A 17,708-nucleotide genomic window follows, 5' to 3' on the forward strand; every position below is an offset into this window, starting at 1 on the left:
AGTGGTGTTGGGAAACCTGGACGGACACATGCAAGAAAATGAAGCTGGACCACCTCCTTACACCATATACAAAAACAAATTCAAAATGGCTTAAAGACTTAAATGTAAGATCTGAAACCATAAAATATCTAGAAGAAAATATAGGAAGAAACTTCATGGACATTACCCGCAGTAAGATTTTCACTGATATATCCCCTCGCGCGAGCGAAGTAAGAGAAAAAATAAACATGTGGGATTACATCAAACTAAAAAGTTTTTTCACAGCAAAGGAAACCATCAATAAAACAAAAAGGGATCCTACTCTATGGGAAAAGATATTTGCCAATGATATATCTGATAAGGGATTAATATCACAAATCTATAAAAAACTTACTCAACTCAACTCCAAAAAAACAAACAACCCAATTAAAAAATGGGCAGAGGACTTGGGGAGACATTTCTCTAAGAAGGACATACAGAAGGCAAGAAGACATATGAAGAAATGCTCAACCTCACTAACCATCAGAGAAATGCAAATAAAAACCACAATGAGATACCACCTCACTCCAGTCAAAATGGCTATTATCAATAAATCAACAAACAACAAATGCTGGCGTGGATGTGGAGAAAACGGAACGCTAGTGCACTGTTGGTGGGACTGCAGATTAGTGCAGCCACTATGGAAAACAGTATGGAGGTATCTCAGGAATCTGAAAATGGAACTACCCTATGATCCAGTAATTCCACTCCTAGGCATCTACCCGGAGAAATCCAAAACTCCAATTCAAAAATCTGTATGCACTCCTATGTTTATTGCAGCACTTTACACAATAGCCAAGATATGGAAACAACCAAAATGCCCATCGGTAGATGACTGGATTAAGAAGCTGTGGTACATTTATACAATGGAGTATTACGCAGCCATAAAGAAGAAAGAAATCTTATCATTTGCAGCAACATGGATGGATCTAGAGAACATTATGTTAAGTGAAATAAGTCAGAAAGAGAAAGACAAGTACCATATGATCTCACTTATATATGGAATCTAAAGAAAAGACTATGTGAATGAACTAATCAGAGTCAGTTTGGGGGACGCAGAGAAAAAACCGAGAGTGGTTAGATGGGTGTGTGGGAGGGGGTTGGGGATAAGGGGAAAGGTGAAGGGATTTGGAAGCAGCTGGTAACCACAAGATGGCCTCAGGGTTTTTCTTTTGAAAATTAATTTGGGGAAGGTATTCTATAATGTTGTAAAGATTTTGTTGGGTATCCGATGGACATGCGTCCTATTTGGGAGACCACCTCAGGGATACTGTGGATACCTGATCATGGCATTGTACATCAGAAGCTAAACATTAATGAATGCCAACTATAATTTTATATATATAATGTGATGGTTCAGTGTGAGGTCGGAGGGATAGTGGATGGGGGGAGGGGGGCTCACAGTATGAGGGATATAAATGATGAACGTCTAAGTATTACCTTGTTTTGTACACCTGAAACTAATAAATAAATTAATTAATTAAAAAAAAAATTGGGATTGCAGTATTGCCTGCTGAAGCACTGCAAAGAGTCCAAAATATTGTAAAGAAATAGGTTTAAGTGATAAAATTTTGTAATGTTCGTGCTCACTTGCAAATTCATGCATGCATTTTTTTCTCTTTAGTAAGCCAGGGTCGTTTTGCTTCCTGCATAAACAAAACAGGCTAGTCCCCTCTCCACGGTGAAAGATGTGTCAGTCTGCTCTACACCTTCTGATTGCCTGGGTCAGAGACAGTGTTCACTTGTCTTGTGGAGGGCGGAAATGAGGCCTTTCTTCCTGTTATCTCCCACATAAAGTTCAAGCCCTCATTTTCAGTGCCTCAGCGAGTATTTGCTGAGTGGATGGATAAATGAATCTGAGACAGAGTGAAGCTCTATCACCTCTCAAGACAGAGTCATGCTTCTCAGCGTTTTTTCCCAGGTCCTAATAAATGTTGTATTTCTCACAAATCTGATATAAAATGTGTGTCACAACAGTGATAAAGTTTAGAAGTCCTTTTGCTCAAATCTAAAATACTGAAGTGTTTTAGTCAACAGGACAAGGCACAACCCTCTCCCTTTCAGCTGTATCAGGGTTTTCTGACATTTACACTTTTTAAAACATTCTTTTATATCTGGAACCAAGCAAGAGCACCTGGATAAAATGGGTAGCTGTCCCCTACAGAGGAGAACTTTCCTTTTATTTTCTTTTAGAATCAGTGATTACCAATCTTTTTGTATATGGGCCAATTCAGGAAAAGGAAAAGTTTAACAATGACTTATTTTTCTATCCGAAATAGGAAAAAAAAATACCCTTGCTGAGTCTGAAAGGAGGAAAATTGTATTATTTTCTTTCCACTTAGTTTACCTATTTTATTAAAGAGAAGAATGTTGATAAGAAAATTCATATGGCTTTTTAGTCCATAAACTGTTCCCTTTTGTGGGTATTTGAGTGGACACATGCAGGAGACATTCTAATTTTTTGTTGAATTAATAGACTTCATTGTTTATACTGGTTTTAAGTTTATAGAAAAATTAAGCAGGAAGCCCAGAGACTTCCCATGCTTCCCCTCATTCTTCTAACCCCTCTTCCAGCAATACTATCGTACATTTGTTACAATTGGTGAACTGATATTGATACATATTTTTCATTAAAGTTCATAGTCTACCTAAAAAAAAAAAAAAAAAAAAAAAAAAAAAATCACAACTCGTTTTCTTCGTGTGACGTGGTTGTTAAAAATACTCATTCTTGAGTTCTTGACCAGCAGGAGTTCTGTTCGGTTCTGTTTCATAGTTTCCATCTCTTTGATAAAGTTCTCCTCCGGGTCATTAATTTTACTCCTGAACTCATTGAACTGCCTTGTGAGCGTTGTTATATCTCAGTGACATTCTTCATGCTGTTACTTTGTTTTGTTTTACCCTCCAAAATGTTTATTACATTTAAGCAACATGGAGAATACAGGAAGGAAAGCACAAATCATCTGCTCGGAACAATTGGTCTAATTTATATGCAGCATACAATATAGAAAATTAGTTTAAAACGGTTAGTAGAGGTCAAATTGAGGAGGGCTATAAGTGAGTTTGATTTTTTTTCTCTAGGCAGCAGTAGGTATAAAAAGGATAATGAAATAATAATTCTTTCATGGGGGAGTATATAATATGTGGCAGAGAGTCTTTTATCTCCTTTGTATTTGAAAAATTAAGTGAAGTATAATGTATGTCGTTAGTTTCAGGTGAACAAGCTTTTCCTGGTTCGTGCTACTCTTTGGCCCTAGAAGTAAATACTGTATGTCTTTTGACTATTGACATATAGTATTTTATATAATATAGTATATAATATACTGAGCTTCTTGCTGGGGCTACAGCTGAAAATAGCTCAGCCCTGTTTCTCTTTGGCCATGACTCGACTGTGTTGAACTGGGTTATTTTAAGCTGAGGGCCAGATTGCTGATTGACAGGTGTTATATATGTGCCTGAAAGTCATCAAGAAGTGCTATTGTTTTTTGTTTGTTTGTTTTACTGTGCAGAAACTAGTTCTGGGTGTCTTCTTTTTTTTCAGTGAATGAGTATTATTATTTTTAACTCTTTTTTTATTATTAGTTTCAGGTGTACAAAACAATGTAATAGTTACACATTTATAATTTGTATGCCTCACATAATGATGACCCCTCTCCCCTCATCAACGACCCCTCTGACATCACATACAGCCATTACATTTCTACTGCCTCTATCCCTCAGGCTGTACTCTACTTCTTGTAAACATATATATACATACATGTATATGTGTGTGTGTGTATAACAATTGTAGTTAACATTAACATTCATTATTGTTCAGCTTCAGCTTCCGGTGTACAGTGCAGTTGTCAGGCATCTACATCATCTCTGAGGTGCTCTCCCTAATGAGACAAGTGTAATCAGATACCCTACAAAATCTTTACATTATTGATTACATTCACCAAATTGACTTTCGTATCCCCATGGCAATCTTGGGGTTATCGATTGTGCTTTGTAATCCCCTCACCTTCCCCCTTATCCCCACCCCCCTCCCATCTAGCAACCTTCAGTTTTTCCTCTGTGTCTCTGAAACTGTTTCTGATTAGTTCACTCATTTATTGTTTTCTTATATTCCATATATAAGTGAGATCATAAGGTATTTGTCTTTCTCTGTCTGACTTATTTCACTTAACGTAATGTTCTCTAGGTCCATCCATATTGTTGCAAATGGTAAGATTTCCTTCTTCTTTATGGCTGCATAATATTCCATTGTATAAATGTACCACAGTTTCTTAATCCAGTCGTCTACCGATGGGCATTTTGATTGTTTCCATGTCTTGGCTATTGTGTATAGAGCTGCAATAAACATAGGGGTGCATACATTTTTTTGAATTAGAGTTTTGGATTTCTCCAGATCGATGCCTAGGAATGGAATTGCTGGGTCATAAGGTAGTTCCATTCTCAGATTTTTGAGATACTTCCATACTGTTTTCCATAGTGGCTGCACCAATCTGCAATCCCACCAACAGTGCACAAGGGTTCCCTTTTCTCCACATCCTCGCCAGCGCTTGTTGTTTGTTGATTTATTGATGATAACCATTTTGACTGGGGTGAGGTGGTATCTCATTGTGGTTTTTATTTGCATTTCTCTGATGGTTAGTGAGGTTGAGCATTTCTTCATATGTCTGTTTGCCATCTGTATGTCCTCTTTAGATAAATGTCTCTTCATGTCCTCTGCCCATTTTTTAATTGGTTTGATTGTTTTTTTGGAGCTGAGTTGAGTGAGTTTTTTAATAAAGTTTGGATATATCAATGGCAGATATCTTCTCCCATTCAGTAGGACCCTTTTTTGTTGTAATGATGGTTTCCTTTACTGTGAAAAAAATGTTTAGTTTGATGTAATCCCATATGTATATTTTTTCTGTTACTTCCCTTGCCCAAGGGGATGTATCAGTAAAAATCTTACTCCGGGTAATATATGTAAAGTTGCTTCCTATATTGTCTTCTAGGAGTTTTATGGTATCAGATGTTACATTTAAGTTTTTGACCCATTTTCAATTTATTCTTGTATATGGTGTAAGGAGGTGGTCCAGCTTCATCTTTTTGCATGTGTCTGTCCAGGTTTCCCAGCACCATTTATTGAAAAGACTGTCTTTACCTCACCGTAAATTCTTGCTTCCATTGTCGTAGATTAAATGGCCATATAGGCGTGGATTTATTTTTGTTCCGCTTGTGTGTTCACTGTTAACTTGTCTTCTGAGTCGCTGATTCGATTCTCTGACTCATCTAACCCACTGGTAATTCCTTCAAGCGTGTGCTTTATTTCACTTGTTGTATTCTTTAGTTCTAACTGGTTGTTCATTATGATTTCTCTATCCTTCTTTATGTCGTCACTAAGCTCTTTAAACATTCTTATCGTCAGTGTTCTGAACTCTGTCTCTGATAGATTGGTTACCTCTATTTCATTTGGTTCCAATTCTGGAGGTTTCTTCTGTTCTTTTATTTGGGACATGTTTCTTTGTTTCCCCATTCTGGTTGACTCTCCATGTTTGCTTCGATGTATTAGGTAGATCCCCTAGGATTCTCGGTCTTTGCTGGGTTATCTTATGTAGTGTGTGTCCTTTATATCTGACTTGCACCACTTCCCTATTCTCCTGTGCGTGTGCTCCAAAGGTGACCCTGGTGTTGTGTATATTGTCCTGTGTAAAGTTGAACTTTCATTGCTTTTGGCTGGTCAGTAGGTGGGGTTGATCCTAGGCTGCCTAGTTGTGAGACTTAGCTCTGCCCTCGGTGGATGATCTGCTGCGTGAGGGTTGACCACTCCAATTAGACTTGGCCTCTATGGGCTCTTGTGCCTGTAGATAATTCCCTCTGGGTGTGTCACTTGTAGGTCAAACCCAATAATACTCTGGTTGGGTCTGGAGTTGGTGTCAGGAGGTGTTGAATCTTGTGACTCTTGGGCTGGGCCCTGGTGTAGGGCAATTTCAGAACAAAGCCAATCACCAAGCACAACAGCAACAACAAAGTCAAAACCAAATACACTCACGTGTGAAAACAACCAGTAACCCACACTCAACACAGGCAAAAATATCAAAGATACAAAAACAAAACAAAACAAAAAACGCAGCGCCAGTCTTGGCTTAAGCCCACCAAGTAATCTCCAGGCCGTCCTCTGCTGTACCAGAGAGTCCTCTGTGTATTGTTCAGGCAGAGCCGGTCACCTGGTGCCCAGAGTGACCCTGGGACGGCAGATGTAGATGAGTGGGGCTATCGGGTCTGGATGGTAGTTTCTACAAAGTCAGTGCAGTTTCTGCTCTTGCCTGCACATATGCGCACTGAGAGTAACACAACCAGCCCTGTGCCCAGGTCTCCTGAGTCTTAGGTCACTCCTTCCGTGTGTGTGTGTGTGCGTGCGTGCATGTGTGCGTGTGTGGTGGGAGATTTCTGAGCTGCTGAAAGCCCAGAGCTGCGACTACTGCCTACTGCTAACCCCTGGGCATGTCTCCACAGTTGTAATTGCCCTGCCCTGGGCAGGTCAGAGAAGGTGGGGACTGGGGATGGAGGAGTCTTCTCTCTCTCAGCCCAGCAGTGTCACACACTTCCCAGCTTCTTCCCTAAGTCGCAGTAGCTACAAACCGGGTCCTCCCAGATCCTGAGCACTATGGGTCCTCTGTAATCTGACACTACTCCTCAGATCAGGGGCCAGCGTGAGTCTCTGGAAGGGTGGGGGTAGGATTGGGAGAGTCGGGGGAGGGGCCCAGGTATGGTGTTTACTTCCTTTGTCCTACCTAGGGCCCAGCTGGAGGTCTCAGCTGAGGTGACTGCCTCAAACTCTGATATGCTGCTCTCTGGGCAGGGAGATGAGCTGTGGGACACAGGGAAAGAGCCCACCTCCTGGCTCTTGTGGTCTCTGTTCTGTCCTGGGACCACCTGCACCTCCGCAGCCATGGATGCGGGCCACGTCTCCCTTCCCACTTCCCCTGCTCGCCCAGTTTGCCCACCTTCAAGTCATCCTCCTACAAGTCTCTTAGCTGTTCTGTGTGATGAGCAGAGAGCATGACTGCTGTTTTGAAATCTCGGTCACAGAGATCACAATCTTCCGTAACTTTGACTTGGTTTCTGGAGAAGTGTCATCTTCTCTCAGTGTTAACCATGTCACCTTGCTTCTTCATGCTGCTGAGTGGCTTGTTCCTCTACAGGCACATTTGAAGTAGTGAATACTTTCTTATGTAGGTACATTTCGATTTGAACAATTAAACAGGTATATAGTTAGAGGTCTTTCTTTTGTTTTCAGTAGATGGTACAAGAGTGTAGTTTCTGTTTTCTCCCACAGGTGCTCCTTGAGTATGGGGGATCCAGGGGCGGGGGCTTAGCTGTGGGTGTGGGAGTCCAAGCCTGGGTGACCAGGGAGATGGGTGTTGCAACTGCATCCAGGTCTCCAGGGTCTCTGGTCACCACCACCAAGCAGGTGGGGGAAGTGGGTGGTTGAGGGGAGCGTGTTCTTGAGCCCACTGAGCTGCTACCTGGTTCCCTATGTCTACTGGTAGCACTGTGTGTGGTCGTGAGACTGGAGAATTGTTTCTGCTGCTGCTACTGGTCCCTGATGGTGCCAGCACTGCTGCATCTGGAGAGGGGTGGGGAGATGCTGCTGGTGCCCCACTTAGCCTCCCCTGGGCAGTGATGTGGGAGCTGCACCCCGTCCCCTCCACCACCACTGCCTTTGCTGGGGCTTCAGGCTCAGCCTTGTCCCCCTGGAACTGCAGCTGTGGGCTGTCCCTGTGCTTTCCTCCATCCTGCCTCCCTTTCACATCCAGTGCACCCTCCTTCCCTTTTACAGATGCGTGGTGTTTTAAGGAATCGTAGTGTGTTGAGCAGAAGATCCTTTCTTGGGCTATAGATGCCCGATGAGTTGTAGATATCGTGGAGATAGAAAGGGGTTGTCTCTCTTGACATGATGTTTACATCATTCCAAAGAATATCCATTTTGATCAATGCAGGGTGGTTTGTGGTTTTGATGGTGTTTTGTGGCCTCCTTTTTTTTTTTCAGTTTTATTTTATTTTTACATCCCTCACAACGTGAACCCCCCTCCCCCCATCCACCACCACCCCGACCTCACACCGAGCCATCACATTATACACATAAATTTATAGTTGGCATTCATTAATGTCCAGTCTCTGGTGTACAATGCCATGACCAAGCATCCACCGCATCCCTGAGGTGGTCTCCCAAACAGGACACATGTCCATCGGACACCCAACAAAATCCCCAAACACTATTGAGTAAGTTCCCCAAAGTAATTCTCAAAAGACCCTGAGGCCATCCTGTGGTCACCAACCGCCCCCCAATCCCTTCACCCTTCCCCCCATCTCCAACCCCCTCCCACATCTAACAACTGTGGCCTTCTTAATGCAGAGAAACATAGCACAGGCCTGTGCTAAATGGGGCTCCAACCTTGTGTTTTCATTTAGCTTCCCCTTAATAAATCATAGGAGAACAAAGCCAAGGATTTTCGGACAGCCCTTCGGCTAAATGGAGTCCAAGTCCTTCAAAGTGGTGAACCTGGAGGAAGGACTGGGTACAAAAAGAAAGTGAATGGCCAACGCTTCTGTAAATTCTTAAGCATGATGCACAATTAAAATGTTCTCAGTGGTTTCACCACAGAAATCAGAAGATGAAAGAGTGTAAAGGCAGAAGCAATGAGAGAGAATATGCTTGTGGACATTTTTCCTTTAATTATTTTTTGGTAGGAAAGAGGTGTTTAGTTTTCAGTATTTCCTCATAAATTGGAAAATTGTTTATGTTAAAGTCAATGCCCTCATTCCAAGGCCAACGTTGTTCCCTTGTGAGGCGTTGGGTTGCCCAATCATGCAAGGCTGAATAAGAGATGGAAAAGCCCCACTCTGTCAAGATCCAGAGATAAGTGTCCCAAATCACTAGGGAACACTGGAAAGACTTCTGATGCAGTTGTGATGATGTGAGGTTGGACACAAGTGCACTAGATGGTAAAGAGAAATCTGTTTTGTGTTTCCAATTTCGCTATACTTAACCCCCACCATGAATAATACCTGTGTTGGTTTATATTGGTCAGCCAAATTTGATTCTGAGGAAAAGACAAGTCATTTTAAGGAAGAATTTCCTCAACTTGAGTTTGCTTTCTTTAACTCATGATTTTCTCCTTCAAGTTCCCTTTTCTGTGTTTAGAAATGTTTATGCTTTATAAATTGAGTGTGTTTGACTACTGCTAATAGGACTTGTGATGTTAATCTGTCTTTATTTTTAATAATGACTTTAAAGATAATACTTGAGTTAGAAAGCTACTATTTTGTTTCTCATGCTTTAACATTATTGAGCTACATGACAAAGTTTTGCATATTCATTTTCTTTGAGTTGTACTCAGAAATTGATGGAATTTTCCGGAATATGAGGTAGTAGCTGGCATAGCAGGCTAGCCTCAATAGGGAGACTTATCCCATTCCTGGCCCGCAGCTCCTTGGTTTGGTGACCTCAGGTGACCTATATAATCTCTGTGAGTCTTGGTTGCCTCTTATGCAAAATTAGGGACTTTCACTAAATCAGTGACTTTCAGACCTGAAAAATATTCTTTTTATCAAAGAATAGTACCGTTCTTTGAGAAAATTTTTTTTGTGTAATTACTGTGTTTACCCAAAAATAAGACCTAGCCGGACAATCAGCTCTAATGTGTCTTTTGGAACAAAAATTAATGTAAGATCCGGTCACATCACGTCACATCATATCATATGTCATACGCGGTCTTATATCATAGTAAAATAAGACCGGGTCTTAATTAATTTTTGTTCCAAAATGCATTAGAGCTGATTGTCTAGCTAGGTCTTATTTTCGGGGAAACACGGTATATAAAAACAGAGACCAAGGGTGGCCACATGCCTCAGTTGGTTAGAGTGCAAGTTCTTAACAACAAGGTTGTGGGTTCGATTCCCACATGAGCCAGTGAACTGCGCCCTCCACCGCTAGATTGAAAACAATGGCTTGAACTTGGAGATGAACCATGGTGGGCAGCCGGTTGGCCCAGTGGTTGGAGCACTGTGCTCATAACACCAAGGTTGACAGTTCCATTCCCACATAGACCCGTGAGAAGCAATGGGTTGAGCTTGGAATTGGGCTGCTGGTGGGGAGCCTGTTGGCTCAGTGGTTGGAGCGAGGTGCCCATAACACCAAGGTAACCGGTTCAAGTCCCACATTGGCCAGTGAGATGCACCATCCACAACTAGATTGAAAAAAAGAACAATTTGACATCCTGGAAAAGCAAACTGTTCCTCAGTAGTCCCCAATTAACACAAAACAAACCAAAGCAGAGACGTGTAGAGCTACCTAGCTAAAGGAGGGATGCAGACTCCTAAGCTGTGCTATCCCGTGGGTGTCCCCAGTGGAACCTGAGCTTTCTCCGAGACGTAGTCTAGTAAGAACTGCCAGTAATGAGAAAATCCTTCTAGTTGAAATCCTTTGAATTAAAGTTTGCTGATACATTTTTTTGTGTATAATTGTCTCACCTTTCTATATATTTGATAAATGGAAAAGTATAATAAGACTGCAGATATGTTGTCCTTATTAATGTTGGACTTCAAGCTACTTCCACCATCTGAACACACTCCTCACCTAGAAATAAACATACCGTGTTTCCCAAAAATAAGACATAGCTGGACCATCATCTCTAATGTGTCTTTTGGAGCAAAAATTAGTATAAGACCTGGTCTGATATTATTTTATATTACATAAGACCCATTCTTATATTATGTTAAAATAAGACCGGGTCTTATATTAATTTTTGCTCCAAAAGTCGCATTAGAGCTGATGGTCCAGCTACATCTTATTTTCAGGGAAACACGACAGAAAGTGCTGAAGTAAATATTTAAGAAAAGAGCTGTTTTGGGGGAAAATAATAACGCTACATTGGTAGTTCCTTAATTCAAGTCGTGTAAAAATGTGATTTACATTTTATATTGTTGATTAACAATAACTTAAAACTGTTTCATGAAAGTCCTCTCCCTTCCTATGGTATTTAGTTATTGATTTTACACGGCCTGTCTGGTGATGTTGTTGTCACATTATTCACGTTATAAGCCCTTTCTATCAAGCCATTCACAAAAAAAAGTGTTATGCAAATATTGGAAAACAAATTTGTCTTCCCCTGTCGGTGCCTGCCGACGAGAAGAAGAGTCCCTGAAGTGGGGAGTGAGGATTGAGAAAAAATAGAAGAGAGACAAAGATGGGATCGGGAGGGCAGGCAATTCTAAGTAGACTGCCGCAGTTCTAAGTAGACTGCTTCAGATCTAAGTAGAATGCCTCAGCTCAAGTTTATTTTTGCAGCTTATATACTCTGGGCATCAAAAAGTAACAGAACTGTCTGCCATCTAGTAGTTACAATAAAGGTAATACACAAGGGCCTGTTTTTTGGCCAGCTCCACACTTCCTGACCTTGTCTAGTTCTGTGTTCTCAAAGTAGCAAGTTTTGCCTTGCTGGGAGCACAAACCACTCAAGGAAGTCAAAGGTTCAACATTTCACAAAACAACACCTGCTAGCACTTTAGCACGGTTTCCCACATTCCCCCTAAATTTGTACAAGGATTGGCTGTCACATTGTTGTCACCATAGTGTCTATTAGTTTCTGGATATTATTTTAAGCACTACTTTGGACATTTTGTGAGAGGATAGCTTTCAGAAGAAAGGTTTCAGTAAGACCACTCTAGACTGGGACACTTGTAATATAGTTTGAAATACTCCCACACATTTCATAATTAAATAGACTATAACTACAGCTATTTTAGTGTTTCGAAAATTGGACCTGATTTCTAAGGAACAAAGTCACATTTAAAAATTATATATTATTTTTTGTTTCTAACTCTACAAAGTCATAAATGAGAAAGTAAATTTGAAAACTGGCTCTAGGTCATACTTTATTCAAGCAGCTTTTCGGAAATCTTTCTGTGCATACGAATACGGTAATGTTTCAGTCATAGACTGCAAAATCGTTTTGGTTATTGTTTCTGTCAGTAGAATTTTCACATGACGGCACAGTACCACTTTCATCATTTTATGTCTTTAAGGTTCTATGCTGAAAAATGAAGAGCCTAGAATACACCTTAAGATTACTTTTCTAGAAGTGCAAGAATGGAAAGCTCATTTTAAGGAAAAGTCCATTAAAGTAAAAACAAAGAACAAGAAACATTTATAAAGGACAATTTTTCTAAAAATTGCAAAGTAATGCATTCAGTGTAAAATATGACTTGACTTGTTTAAACTTCATTGTACCAATCAAATCAAACGTCACTCTTTTGAAATTATGTATCTTAGGTAGACCAATATCAATTGCACTGTTGGTCAGATTAATCTAAATAGCATCTCATATAGATGGTCTCTATTATGTACAATCAAAATAAGCAGTAATTTATGTTATTCATTTTTAAACTTTTTTGTATTTATATAAATCATACGTTAAGTCTATTCTCTAAAGGCATTATTTAAAGAGCACATTTCATAAGATGTATCATTTCTACAATAAAGTCTCTTGTTTACCTTAAATGCTATAATAAGATTTGATTTATTTCAGTCGCTGCTGGAGTACCAGGAAAAAAAAACTAAAGAACTATACAAAGACGGTATGTTGCCAAAATGTATTAATTCAAGTTAGATATCATTGATTTCTGGAATAAAATGTAAATATTAAATGGCATCCCTTTCCATGTTCTGATAATAGATACTACATTAAATATTTTCTTGGCCTTAGCAAATAAAAAAGGTGAAAGCATAAACATTCATAGTGAAGACAAGGTCATATGAGTAATATCTCAAGAGTCTATGTATCTCTTTTTATTTCTGGCCTGTCCCCTTCCTTTCTTCTGCCATCCCTATGGAACTTTCCACCTGCACGTTGAAAACGGGGCTTCATCAACTTTTATGTTTTTGCCAGTGATATGAGGCCCAATAACCAGACTTATCTAGTGATACTTAAGCAATTACTGTTCATATATGGTGTTTCCCCGAAAATAAGACCTAACCGGAAAATAATACCTAATGTGTCTTTGGGAGCAAAAATGAATATAAGACCCGGTCTTATTTTTGGGGAAATACGGTACCTCCTAGAAGGGCCAAGCTACCATATTTCCCCGAAAATAAGACCAGGTCTTATATTAATTATAGCTCCAAAAGACGCATTAGGGCTTAATTTCTGGTTAGTCTTATTTTTGGAGGAAACACTGTAGCTGTCACCTGATGGGTGACATTTAAATCTCCAGTCATTTACTTTGTCATTAGTTTACCATGTACCCTCAGGAGAAACTCCACATTGCTTTGCATGGAATGAAAACACCCAAATCAATGTAGTTCTCACCAAACATCTCAGCCTATATCTTGCTACCAACCCTCGTTTGCCCCTTTGCTCTAGCATCTAGCTAAACCAGACTACTTCTCGTTCCGTAGTCTTCTCCCCCACACTAGTCTTCGCATCTGCGTCTTCCCTCTCTCTGGCATCCTCTGTCCTTGTCCTTCAGGCATCAACATCCATGTCACCTCCACCAGAGAGCAGACAATCAATACTGGGATGTCCCTTTTGTGGGTCCCACTCGCGTCCTGTTGTGCATTTGTATGGTATAGGGGCCTCTGAATGGAAATTGCCTGTTCATCTGTTCCTTCAGCTTATAGTAGATGATGGGTCAGGGCTGGACCGTGTCATCTTCGTCTTGTAACTTCAGTGCTTGTCGTACGACCTTGTTTATAAATGAATGAAGGATGAGACAACCAGAAGCTCTGATACTTGGCCACAATAGCAGTCAAGTCAGTGTGCAGCCGTGGGCAAACTGTATTGAATATGATCTCCTGTTGTGAGCTGTGGCCTCATCTAGAGGTTTTCTCATTCTTCTTAACACTTATACTTAGTTGTATTTTAAAGAACATAATTCTGTCTTTTTCTTTCCAGTTCCTGCTGAATTTGAATCTGAATTCAATCGAAAAGTTCCTCTATCACCTATTGATAATCTACTTGAGAATATAAAACTAGAAATCGTCTACGATTTGAAAAAAAAGTATAAGCTCTAAAATATAAATAGTACAAGTGTATTTACTGGGCTGTTTAAACAACATGTTAATTGTATCCCAAAATATATGGCATGTGAAATCCTTATTACAGGAAAATATTTTTGTATCATATGTTGTGGGGACAGAGCCTGTGGGGACAAAACCCCAAAAAACAGTTTCCAGGCTCTCGGCCTCACATAGAAAGGTGCTGGCTCGGGTAGTAAATGGCCATAAACTGTGATCAGATGCCAGCAGCTGTGGCTAGTTGGCCGTCAGCTGTAACCCGTAAGCCATTGGCCACTAATATAACGGCTGTGGCTATGCTAGCAAAAAGGAATGGGGGCTAGCAAGAAGATGGTGGCTGGCAAGCGCGGACTGCTGTTAGGCAGATTATGTAGATCCTACTTCCTGTGTCTCCAGCCCAGCCGCCAGCGAGAATATATTGGTTTGACTCCCCTATCTATGGCTCCGTGGGTGTTCCTTTTTGGCCTTACCGTGTCCTGCGTTCTTGGGCGGGGAGCGGGAGCTGAGACCCTGCACGACAAATGGCGCAGCGAGCAGGGTCCACCGCATGACACATGGCGTAGTCGGCAGGATACGGTGCTGGCCAAAGCTCTCCGAAGGGCAGTGGAGCAGTTTGTGCGTATGAAAGCTCAGTCTGAGGAAGACCAGGAGGAGCAGCTGCCGGAGAGCTCGATTTCCGTGGAGCGGTGGGAAGATGTGGATGGTTCCCCAACCAGCAGAGGCCGGAGAAAGCGGAGAAAGCGAAGGTTGTTGCGGCCCTGTGGGCTGGGAACTGCTTGCTGACGCAGCCTGGATGCGGGACTTGTCCCAGGAGGAAACGCTTGCTGAGTCCTCATTGTGAGATGAGGGTGAGGTCAAGGTCATCCCTCACCCCCAGGACAGCCCTGGCGAATGACTATGGACTATGAGGAATTGCCTTCTATCCCTGATTTAATGGACGCTTGACTGTTTGGGAACATACCATCATGTAGTGGGACTGGCGGATGTTTGCTTTTGTGTCTTGACTGGCCACCATTGATAATATGTAAGCACCTTTATGTGAGCCACTGTTGTTCCAGCACGGTACCCCGAGAGGCCCAGAGAGAGAGTGGCAGTGCCCTGAGAGCCCTGGCTGTGTCCAGGAAGTCTGGCTGTGCCCAGAGAGAGTGGCAGTGCCCTGAGGCCCTGGCTGTGTCCAGGAAGTCTGGCTGTGTCCAGGAAGTCTGGCTGTGTCCAGAGAGTGGCAGTGTCCTGAGAGGCCCTGGCTGAGTCCAGGAAGTCTGGCTGTGCCCAGAGAGAGTGGCAGTGCCCTGTGAGCCCTGGCTGTGTCCAGGAAGTCTGGCTGTGCCCAGAGAGAGTGGCAGTGCCCTGAGAGGCCCTGGCTGTGTCCAGGAAGTCTGGCTGTGCCCAGAGAGAGTGGCAGTGCCCTGAGAAAAGCTGGCTGTGCCCGGGGAAACAGGTGGTACCCTAAGAAGCCCAGGATGTCTGGCTGTGCCCAGAAGTACTGGGGTGGTGCCCTGAGAAACCCTGGCTGTGCCCGGGGAGACTGGTGGTACCTTAAGAAGCCCAGGAAGTCTGGCTGTGCCCAGAAGTACTGGTGGTGCCCTGAGAAACCCTGGCTGTGCTCAGAGAGCCTGGCTGTGTCCAGGATATTGCATTCACCTCCAGGCTCCTCGCACAGGGACCCTCGCGGAAGACACTTGTCGCGTAGATTGTGAGGCGAGAACCTGTAGGGGTGGAGTGTGGGGACAAAACCCCAAAAAACAGTTTCCAGGCTCTCGGCCTCACATAGAAAGGTGCTGGCTCGGGTAGTAAATGGCCATAAACTGTGATCAGATGCCAGCAGCTGTGGCTAGTTGGCCGTCAGCTGTAACCCGTAAGCCATTGGCCACGAATATAACGGCTGTGGCTATGCTAGCAAAAAGGAATAGGGGCTAGCAAGAAGATGGTGGCTGGCAAGCGCGGACTGCTGTTAGGCAGATTATGTAGATCCTACTTCCTGTGTCTCCAGCCCAGCCGCCAGCGAGAATATATTGGTTTGACTCCCCTATCTATGGCTCCGTGGGTGTTCCTTTTTGGCCTTACCGTGTCCTGCGTTCTTGGGCGGGGAGCGGGAGCTGAGACCCTGCACGACAAATGGCGCAGCGAGCAGGGTACCCCGCACGACAGAGCCCCAGAGAGCAGTTTCCAGGCTCTCGGCCTCACGTGGAGGGGTGCTGGCTCAGGTAGTAGATGGCCATCAACTGTGGTTGGATGGCCGTCAGCTGTGACTAGTTGGCCGTCAGCTGTAACCAGTGAGCCACTGGCCACTAATATAACTGCTGTGGCTACACTAACTGTCGGTGCCTGCCGACGAGACGAACAGTCCCTGAAGTGGGGAGTGAGGATTGAGAAAAAAGAAGAGAGACAAAGATGGGATCGGGAGGGCAGGCAATTCTAAGTAGACTGCTGCAGTTCTAAGTAGAATGCCTCAGCCCAAGTTTATTTTTGCAGCTTATATACTCTGGGCATCAAAAAGTAACAGAACTGTCTGCAATCTAGTAGTTACAATAAAGGTAATACACAAGGGCCTGTTTTTTGGCCAGCTCCACACTTCCTGACCTAGTCTGGTTCTGTGTTCTCAGAGTAGCAAGTTTTGCCTCGCTGGGAGCACAAACCACTCAAGGAAGTCAAAGGTTCAACATTTCACAAACAACACCTGCTAGCACTTCAGCACGGTTTCCCACAGGTCCCCCTTTTTTATATAAAATTAACACAAGGGTTGCGCCTGGCTTAGGTGGTTGGTACAGATATGTCCATTTACCCGTCATAGGAGACCATCCCTCTAGCGAACGGTTCCTGTCTTAGGTTATGTACATTCTTACCAAATCCTTACCCATCTTTGGCTGCCGACCCATTGTAGGGGCTTTATACACGGGTGTCAGCGACACGGTGGACCTGGGCAGATAATCTCAACTCATGAACCTTTGTTTGGAGATCGATGAAGCCCTTGAGTATTACCTTTCTGAGCAACGGAGTAAACCACATGAATAGAGGAACACCAACAAAGATTATTACAAAAGGCAGTAGCAAATGGAACAGAGCTAGAAAGGAGGGGAATTCTCCTCTGAGGTCCGAGTACCAAGGACCTGAAATGTTAACAGGTACCATAACGAAAGAGGGTCGGTGGAGAACTACAGCTCTACTTTTGTCATTTGACCAATTGATGCTATTACTTAGGTTACACTGTATACAAGATACATTAAACTGGACCCTGTCAATATGGGTGATGTTAAAATTTCCAATCATAAGCACATATGGAGCCTTGACACAAGCAGTGGTATTGCCTTCTACCTTGCCTCGTCCCTCGTCCATACTCATAGTCACTGTATCCACTGCTCCCACTAGTTTCCAAATATGTCTTTGGGGCCGGGAGGTATACCATAATCCCACAACCACTCCAGTCTTAGTCCCGTGTTGGACATCAGCACCTGTGTCATGGCCTCCGGACCATCTATAACAGCTTGATTAAACCCAGGGACACTATATTCCCCGGGTTCTTTATAACATTGTCTCCAAAGGATGGATCTGCTATTTTTTCTGTTCTCCTCACTGCAAGGATCATGGGCTTGTGGTGGAGGTGGGTTTTTATCCCTGATGTTTTTCCATCCTGCTGGCTGATGGA

At 42.7% G+C, this 17,708-nt stretch overlaps 1 protein-coding gene across 3 annotated transcripts in view; it reads left to right on the top strand.

Moving 5' to 3' along the window:
- The window catches only part of LOC308495670 (ankyrin repeat domain-containing protein 26-like), a 67,674-nt gene extending 51,581 nt beyond the window's left edge, over window positions 1-16,093 (top strand). For 2 of the 3 annotated variants that reach the window (XR_013993025.1, XR_013993027.1), the window contains one exon: window positions 13,944-16,093. Coding sequence is in view for 1 of the 3 variants with exons in the window: in XM_081080643.1 (XP_080936769.1) it covers window positions 12,579-12,627; window positions 13,944-14,062 (168 nt within the window). In the remaining 2 variants the exon portion in view is untranslated. Of the gene's footprint in view, window positions 1-12,578; window positions 12,628-13,943 lie in introns of all 3 variants that reach the window. The other variant, XM_081080643.1, reaches the window with a different exon arrangement.
- Window positions 16,094-17,708: the final 1,615 nt, after the last annotated feature.

This window comes from Rhinolophus hipposideros, assembly GCF_964194185.1.
Source record: "Rhinolophus hipposideros genome assembly, contig: HAP1_SCAFFOLD_204, whole genome shotgun sequence".
Classification (NCBI taxonomy): Eukaryota; Metazoa; Chordata; class Mammalia; order Chiroptera; family Rhinolophidae; genus Rhinolophus; species Rhinolophus hipposideros.